General features: G+C 43.7%; 1 protein-coding gene across 1 annotated transcript in view; it reads right to left on the minus strand.

Annotated features, from left to right (window-relative positions):
- The window catches only part of LOC143296070 (tolloid-like protein 1), a 105,887-nt gene that overhangs the window by 42,158 nt on the left and 53,729 nt on the right, over positions 1 to 10,000 (minus strand). The window contains exons 3-5 of the mRNA XM_076607864.1: positions 5,387 to 5,561; positions 1,841 to 2,030; positions 37 to 157 (exon numbers count right to left, since the gene is read on the minus strand). Coding sequence (XP_076463979.1) covers positions 37 to 157; positions 1,841 to 2,030; positions 5,387 to 5,561 — 486 coding nt within the window. The remainder of the gene's footprint in view (positions 1 to 36; positions 158 to 1,840; positions 2,031 to 5,386; positions 5,562 to 10,000) is intronic.

Consider the following 10,000-nt stretch of genomic DNA (forward strand, 5'->3'; position numbering starts at 1 on the left):
GTGTGGGGGTGGGGGAGGGGGTTGGGGCTCACTCACCCACAGGACCTCTCGGTGAACAGGACGTAGTTCTCGTCCTCCGGTTTCCTCTCGATAAACGTGACGCACGTGTAGTTCTCCCAGTGTCTCATGGCCAGTTTGAACATGGCCTTGTTGGCCCCTGTCACAGCCAGCCCATATCATAATGACAGTAATAATAACAATCATCATCATCATCATCATTAACATAATCACAATCATATAAATGATGACGTTAATAATAATGATAATAATCATACTACTACTACTACTACTACTAATAATAATAATAATAATAATGATAATCCATCTTTATATAGCGCTTTATATAGCGCTATATAGCGCGGGTTCGAACCTGCTGAGGACCAGGAAAAAAAGCCAAAAAAAGAAAAGGCGGCAATACAAGGGCATCCAGGAGTCATGACCAGGGTGCAGCCCGGCCCCCTCAGAGTTTAAGGAGTTAAGGGCCGAAACATCTGACTGAGGGGGGGCTTCTTCTTCTCTGAAGACCTTGTACTGTCCAGCTCTCCCTAGAGTTTCAAGCTTTAAGCGGTTTACAAATCCAGAGAGAAAGAGAGGGAGGGACAGAGAGAGAGATTGGGGGGAAGGGATAGAAATAGGCGGGGAGAGACAGAGAGAGAGGGGGGGGAGGGGTACAAAGAGATAGAGAGAGGAAGGGACATAGACACTGAGAGAGGATGAGAGAGCGAGAGAGAGAGAGAGAGAGAGAGAGAGAGAGAGAGAGAAACAGAGACAAAACCACAGAACCAAAGAGAGAAAGTGAGAGAGAGACAGACAGAGAGAAAGAGAGAGACAGACACACAGAGACAGGGAGGGACACAGAGAGAGGGAGGAAGAGAGAGAAAGAGAGAGGAGACAGAGAGAAAGGGGCGGGTATATGGGGGACGTGGAGAAAGATATACAGAGCCAGAGACAGAGAAAGCAGAGAACAGACACACAGCCAGAGAAAGAATCTCAATGATCTCTCAGAAATCTTCAGAAGAAACGTCCATTCTGGTGCACTTCGCCTGAAACGCGAACGAAATAAGGAAGCACTACTTCACTGCAGCAGTAACTTTCAGTGGTCACATCAGAACAGGGTGCAGACCTACCAGAGAACGAATGATGCAAAATATATAGACAGGCAGATAGATAGATAGATATGTAAATAAGATAACTAGACACATAAACAAGATAGACAGACAGATTGATAGATAGATAGACAGACTGACAGAGGCAGATAGATAGATATGTAAATAGATAACTAGACACATAAACAAGATAGACAGACAGACAGACAGACAGATAGATAGATAGATAGATAGACAGATAGATAGATAGACAGACAGATAGACAGAGAGGCAGATAGATAAATATGCAAATAGATAACTAGACACATAAACGAGATAGACAGACAGACAAGACAGACAGCTAGATAGATGAATAAAATAACTAGACAAGATGGATAGATAGATAGATAGATAGATAGATAGATAGATAGATAGGTAGATGAAATAACTGGATAAATAAGCAAAATAAATATCTAAATGAACAAATGAATAGGCCTAAATGAATTAACGAATAGATAGATAGATAGACAGACAGACATATATAGATAGATAGATAGATAGATAGACAGACAGATAGATAGATAGGTGGATGAATGGATGGGTGGGTGGTTGGCTAGATAGATGGATGGATGGATGGATGTATTGCTTGACTGATTAAACTGATCGATCGATTGATTGATTGATTGATTGATTGATTGATTGATACATTCATCCATTCATTCATTCCAAAAACTGTTGGCATGACGACAGCTGACCCGTGAAGTTGGAGTCAATGTCGTAAGGGATGATCCCGTAATCCCACAGGCGGTCCTTGCGGGCGGTGGCGGCTCTCTTGGCCCGGGACTTGACGACCTCCGAGGCTTTCCTCTTCTTGGACGCCCGGTACATGTACTTGCTGGACGACGGCCACTTCCGGGCCTTGTGGGCCATCAGGGCCTTCTTCACCTGCCCCACAGACATGACGTGTTCGTTCGATAATGGTATAGATAATATCGATGATGATGATGGTGATGATGATGATCATGACGATGGTGATGATGATGATGATGACGATGACGACGATGGTGATGATGATGACGATGATGATGATACTAATGATAATGATGATAATAAAAGAAATGATGATGATGATAATAATCACAATAATAATGGTAATGATAATAATGATAATAACAATAATCTATTATTATCATCATCATTAATATCATTACTACTACTACCTCTACTACTATTACTACAACTACAACTACTACTATTTTTTTTATCATTATTATTATTATTATTACCTTTTTTTTCTATTTCTAAATATTCGGATTTTTTTATTATCATTATTACTACTACTGTCATTAGTAGTAGTAGTAGTAGTAGTAGTAGTAGTAGTAGTAGTAATGACGATCGTTGTCGTCGTTTTCCTTCTCCTCCTCCTCCTCCTCCTCCTCCTCATCATCATCACAATCATAATCACAAGAATCATAATACAGACTGACGCTGATACCTCCCTGCCAGGGAGCTCGAGGTCTTTATAACATGAGTTAAACTTACATGAACATGCATGCATCAAATGCACCATGGACCAACAATAGATAGCACGCACACACACACACACACACACACACACACACACACACACACACACACACACACACACACACACACACACACGACCGTCAGAAGCCCAAGAAGCGTATTAGTCGATAAGATGGAATGCAGAAAGAGAGAGGGTTATCTTTTGTTTATTCGTTGTTGTTTTTTTCGTGTGTGTGTGTGTGTGTGTGTGTGTGTGTGTGTGTGTGTGTGTGTGTGTGTGTGTGTGTGTGTGTGTGTGTGTATCATTCTTAATCTGATCGTTTGGATCTTTATTAAAATGGTACCCACGGAATTCTGTCAACCCTAAATATCAACATAACGTAGGCCCAGATTATCTGCAACTTTCCATGGTATGCGCAAAATTCTAAGGAGTGAACAAAAAAGAAATGGTCAGCATGAAACATGCGCCTTGAAGGTTTGAAACCATAACTGGTATCCACTGAATTCTACAAGAATGTCTACAAAACCACCAGAACTGGTAGCCACTGAATTCTACAAGAATGTCTACAAAACCACCATAACTGGTAGCCACTGAATTCTACAAGAATGTCTACAAAACCACCAGAACTGGTAGCCACTGAATTCTACAAGAATATCTACAAAACCACCAGAACTGGGTCCAGCTTCTATTCTTCCTTCAACGGCATGCACAGGATTCTAACTGTGATCCAGAATTAACCAGCAGAAAACGTGGACCAAGAATATCTGAGTGTCTTGTGCTCAACAACTGATGCCACCTTTGACTATTCTGGGGATTCTGGTGCTATGTTTGGAGGTCCGTTTATCGGAATTGTTTATGAAGCTTCTAACATACATCCTGTGCGTTCTGATGTTTTACAGGTGGTGATAGACTTGGGTATGTGGAATCTTGATACTTCTCTCCGTCTTTGTCCGTTTCTCTGTCTATCTTTCTTTATCTCTTTCTCACCCTTCATACTCGCTCTTTTACTCTTCCTCTTCAATTTCGTTACGTGCAGGAAGATTTTATTTTTTCCCCTTTTTCTTATGTGTGTATGTGGACTCTTTGTAATGGACGTAGATTAGCAAGGGTAGACTGGAAGAACAGGCCACACTTGGAATCTAAATCACAACAAAATGCAGCTTTGAGTTCTCATTTCTCGCTCGCTCTCTCAACCCCACCCCACCCTTCTCTCTCTCTCTCTCTCTCTCTCTCTCTCTCTCGCTATCTATCTATCTATCTATCTCTTACCGCCTTCCTCTCTCACCCCTCTTACCCTCTCTTTTGTACTAGTTTTGTCTTTACAATTGTTTGGAATCTACGTTAGTTTTGCAACTGCCATCCATTTTAACTATTATGTAATACCCCCTCTTGACAAGGGGGCATGGATTATTAATTTCATTCTGGTGAAATCATTCGTATCTGCGTTGTCTTGCCTTCTCTTTTTACTCCCCCCCCCTGCCCCCTCCTCCCTCCCCCTCGCCCCCTCCCCCCCCCCCTCGAGCCCCCCCTCCCCCTCTCCCTCCATCTCTTTCTCTCTCCTCCCTTTCCTCTCTCTAATACAACACAAGCAGAACGTGGAGTGTTGGAGAGACAAAGTCACATTGTTGGGGCTGTCTTCTCTCCACCCCACCATCCCTGCCCTCCCTCTCTCTCTTCCTCCCTCCCCCTCTCTCTTCCTCCCTCCGCCTCTCTCTTCCCCCTCCCCCTCTCTCTTCCCCCCTCCCCCTCTCTCTTCCCTCTCTCTTCCCCCTCCCTCTCTCTCTTCCTCCCTCCCTCTCTCTCTTCCTCCCTCCCTCTCTCTCTTCCTCCCTCCCTCTCTCCCTCTCTCTCTTCCTCCCTCCCTCTCTCTCTTCCTCCCTCCCCCTCCCCCTCTCTCTTCCCCCCTCCCTCTCTCTCTTCCTCCCTCTCTCTCTTCCTCCCTCCCTCTCTCTCTTCCTCCCTCCCCCTCTCTCTTCCCTCTCTCTTCCCCCTCCCCCTCTCTCTTCCTCCCTCCCCCCCTCTCTTCCTCCCTCCCCCTCTCTCTTCCTCCCTCCCCCTCTCTTACAACACAAGTAAAAACGCTGGAGACACTGACAGAAAAATAGATGACTCGCTGGAACTTTTTTTTTTGGGGGGGTGGGGTGGGGGTGGGGGTGGGGGGGAACATTGGAGAGACATAAAAAAAAAGACCTTACTTTGTTGGAACTGTTTATCCCCCCCCCCCCCCCGACCCCCCCCCCCCCCCCCACCCCCAAACTCGCCATCCCTCCTTCACTCCCTCCACCCCCCCCACGCCCCCCCCCCCCTCTCTCTCTCTCTCCCTACACCTCTCTCTCTATATGTATGACAGTCAGTCGTGTCCGACTATGACCATCAGAACAGCAGAGGAGGCAACTGCTGTTCCGACTATCTGGGCTAGAATTTGATTATAGTGGAGAGTGTCTTGCCCAAGTACATCCCCACTCTCTCGGCCAAGAGGGTTTTAGGACAGTCGGCGTTGGGATGGTTCCCAAAGGCCAACTAGCCCACAAGGCTGCAGCACTAAGAGCCAGTGCAATTTTGCCTCCTAGTTTGAGAGTCATAGTCCTTCACAAAAGACTAAGTTGTAAATGGTTTCCCAATTGACTGGAGAAACCATTGATAATACAGCTCTCACTTTGCTCTTGGCCCAAATGTAAACTTATGTCAGTCTGTGATATATGCCGAGTGTTGGGAAAACGTGGAGCCACGGAGAGACAGACAGACAGACAGACAGACATGCAGACAAACTCACTTTGTTGGAGCGGTATCGCCTGTGGGCTCTGTCGCGCCTCTGGCGGAAAGCCTTGCGCTCTTTGAAGGCTTCCCTCTGGCGTCTGAGCTCGGCGCGGATCTTGAGCCATTTCTTGCGCAGTTCGCTCAGCTCGTCCCGGAGCAAGGCCTTGTTCTCGCGACACTTCTTCTTCCTTCTGTGGAGGGTGGCAGGGGGGTGGTGGTGGTGAGGGGGTGAGGGGAAAGGGGGGGGGACAGCATGTAATACCACACATACACTAGAAAGACATCTCCCTTGTATTGTATTGTATAGAATTGCATTGTATTGTGACATATACACCAGAAAGACATCTCTCTTGTATTGCATTGCATTGCATTGTATTGTATTGTATTGTATTGTATTGCATTGCATTGTATTATATTGTATTGTATTGTGACACATACACCAGAAAGACATCTCTCTTGTATTGTATTGTATTGTATTGTATTGTATTGTATTGTATTGTTTTGTATTGTATTGTGACACATACACCAGAAAGACATCTCTCTTGTATTGTATTGTATTGCTTTGTATTGTATTGTGTTGCATTGTATTGTGACACATACACCAGAAAGACATATCTCTTGTATTGCATTGCATTGCATTGCATTGTATTGTATTGTGTTGCATTGTATTGTATTGTATTGTGACACATACACCAGAAAGACAAATCTCTTGTATTGCAATGTATTGTATTACATTGCATTGTATCGTACTATATTGTATTGTATTGTGTTGTGACACATGCACCAGAAAGACATCTTTCGTATTGTTTTAATCATTATTGTATTGTATTGTATTGTATTGTATTGTATTGTGTTGTATTGTATTGTAACACATACACCAAAAAGACATCTCTCTTGCATTGCATTGTATTGCATTGCATTGAATTGTATTGTATTGTTGCCGCGGGTTCCTTAACGTGCGCCGAGTGCATAATGCACACGCGACCTCGGTTTATCGTCTCATCCGAATGACTAGCGTCCAGACCACCACTCAAGGTCTAAGTGGAGGGGGAGAAAATACTGTTGACTAGGATTCGAACCACTGCGCTCAGCTTTTCTCGCTTCCTTGGTGGACACGTTACCTCCAGGCCGACACTCCACCATTTTGTAAATATGATCATACAATGAGCCTGAAGTTAATTGGATTCCATGCAGAACATTACTTGATATCTTTTTTTTTAGATGAAAAGAAGAGTTGATAAATTTATTTCACGCCTTTTTATCAGCAGTCAGTTCCTCCATGTTGTGTGCTTCGTGAAAAAATATTATGGATATAATGTTTTGTTTAATCACGAAGTATACTGCTCATGATCTGAATGTCTTGTGTTGAGTATACTTGTAGTTGTGTGTGCGAACTGACGTGGATGTATATGCCATGAATATCCATTGTTCTATAATAATAATAATAATAAGGTGATGTCACTAAAAGTAAAGTAAGGCGCTTGCAATACATAATTTTGACAAAGTCGAAATTCATGTAACATATATATCTGTGACAAAAAATTCCAGAAAAAAAAGTTTATTAAAAAAAATATCACACACACACACACACACACACACACACACACACACACACACACACACACACACACAATTTATTCAAGAAAAGGCTGTGGCCCCGTCCATAATATACAGACGTGCATGTGGTGTGAGGTGTGGTGTGGTGTAGTGTGCTGTGGTGTGCTGTGCTGTGCTGTGCTGTGCTGTGCTGTGCTGTGCTGTGCTGTACAGGCGTCAAATATGTAGGTAGACAGTCCGACGCTCGTGTCAATACAATGAAATAATTCGATTCTATTTCACACACACACACACACACACACACACACACACACACACACACACACACACACACACACACTAAATAAATAAATAAATAAATAAATAAAAAGAGAAATAATATGACAGCGATAGACAAAATAAGAGAGAGAGGCATTGAGTGAGTTAGAGATGTACACAGAGGCACACTGGGAGAGACGGAGACACAGAGAGAGAGAGAGGGGGGGGGGGGCGGGAAATAGAGAGCAGACAGACAGAGAACATAACAACTGAACAATTTCTATAGCCTTCCCTCCCCGCACCTTTCTTTTTTTTTTTAATTCAAGCAAAAGGCCTCCTGTGTGGAGACTTGTTTATTTCCAAAGCGTGCGTTCGTTGCGCTGTCCTCGAATGAATATAGGCCTGAGTCACTACCCGGCCGGCCGAAAGTATGTTTTGCACCTGCATTCATACACATTTTGTTCTGTATTGTCCATGTGTTCTGTGTGGCTTGTTCAGGATTAAAGAGGCTATGCCAGTCTTGAATAAAAGCTTATTTGTGTTTGCACATTTCTTCTGTCTTTGCTGCTGTGTGCACATGTCAAATGATCGGTATAAGGACAGGCCCGGCGCTTCCTTTTTGAGGAAGTGTCTGGGTTTGTTCCAATGCACCTTTTATTTACCTGTGTGCTAGCTGAATCGGTAGCGCAAGCAGCACTCACTTGAAGTTGTGTACCTTGTGAATGGAGAGAGTTACCACTCTTTACTATTTGTTATTCATACACATACCCTTCCCCTCTCCCTCTCTCTCCCCCCCCCCTCCGCCCCACGTCCCACACACACAGACACACACACACACACACACACAACATTGCTTAGAATATTTTCAGAAATTTTAAACTCCAGCCCAGTTGGTATCCTCCTTTGATGTATTATATTCAATACTGTTATTTATATTTACATTGTTGTAGGTTAATACTTGTTGATATGCATATACATATTCTCCTTCCCAACTCATTCAATACACACCACAACCTCTTTAGACTTTTTCTTATAATATACTTTTCCTCTGATACATAACATGAACTTTTTTTTTAACACTAATATTCACATGCATTCCCTTTCCTTTATACACTACTTTACTCCTTTCCGTCTAAAAACACTTATAGTGAATAATCTGAAGAAAACACACACACACACACACACATGTACTCAAGGCCTGATTAAGAACGTTGGGTTATGCCACATTCTGTTACCCGTTATGAACCTGTCGCTACCTGGTTTACCTTTCGCAGGTCTTTCCACCTCCGTTTAACTGCGACGTTCCATTAAGAACGTTGGGTTATGCCACATTCTGTTACCCGTTATGAACCTGTCGCTACCGGGTTTACCTTTCGCAGGTCTTTCCACCTCCGTTTAACTGCGACGTTCCATTAAGAACGTTGGGTTATGCCACATTCTGTTACCCGTTATGAACCTGTCGCTACCGGGTTTACCTTTCGCAGGTCTTTCCACCTCCGTTTAACTGCGACGTTCCATTAAGAACGTTGGGTTATGCCACATTCTGTTACCCGTTATGAACCTGTCGCTACCGGGTTTACCTTTCGCAGGTCTTTCCACCTCCGTTTAACTGCGACGTTCCGGATCCCAATACAACAGAGGAGCTTAATGATTAACAGGGTGGAGGTGACTTTAACTCAGCTACCCTTCAAACTTGCTTTGACGAAAGATCGTTATCTCCACCAGAGCAGCACTGACAAAACAACAACAAAAAACGATGCTGCCTTCATCAAAAGGCTGCACAACGTCTGACGCTCGACGTACCGTTGAGTGCAAGCAGGAGAGAAATGTAAGACTGCCCTGTAAACAACAACAACAACAAAACACGCTCACTCCTAACTTACACGGGTGTGAGACCAAACTAATCATTGTCCAACCCAGGAACTGGCTGCAGCATCTGCCTCGAACGAAAGAGTTCCACAGCGGCCTCCATTACTCCATTCCCCCCACCCCCTTACATTAAACTAACAATCAAAACTACCTCACAAGCCACTGCTATTTCGCGGGCCCAGAAACAAATAACAAACAACAACAACAACACAAGAAGAAAAGAAAGCAGCTCATTAAGAGCAGCCAATTATCAAGTCCAAAACTGAACCGAAGTATGCGTTTCCAGGTAGAGGAGAAAGACACAAAATGGATGAAAGTTTAAAGGATCAGTTTCCAGAATGCCTGAGGATGAAGACACCTATAAAGCTGAAAATTGGACAACCATTACTTCAATTTCCTACTTACTGATGACCACCACCACTGATGATCAGGATGGTGATGACGCCGATACCGAACAGGATGATGATAAGACCCTAACTGCAACGATGATGACGACGGCGATAATAAAATGACAGTTACCATGGTGACGACGTAGATTCTGATGGTAACGACGGGTCTTTTTCTCAGGACTATCATTGCCCCTCCTTTCTCTGTCTGTCTGTGTCTGTCTCTGTCTCTCCTCCCACAATTGCTAATTCTTGTTAAAGTATTGTCCAGCTTGTCTGCATCATTCTTCCGATGCACACAAAAAGTTCTGCACCCCGACTCGTGCATGTGGGAACCAGGAGACGTGAATACCCTAGCCACCCCTTTGTGTTGTCTTTCTCTTCACTGGCTTCCCGTCTCGCTGTGAATCGTTATCAAATATACAGGATCAGCACACGCTGCTGGAAAAAAAAAGAGAGAAAAAAAACGAAAAGAAAAGAAAAACAAAAAGATTTAAGCACGAGGGAATTCCACATTTTTGTCTGCAGAAACTAATTCGTTTCGATGTTTTCTGAACATC

The sequence above is a fragment of the Babylonia areolata genome, chromosome 1 (assembly GCF_041734735.1).
Source record: "Babylonia areolata isolate BAREFJ2019XMU chromosome 1, ASM4173473v1, whole genome shotgun sequence".
NCBI lineage: Eukaryota > Metazoa > Mollusca > Gastropoda > Neogastropoda > Buccinidae > Babylonia > Babylonia areolata.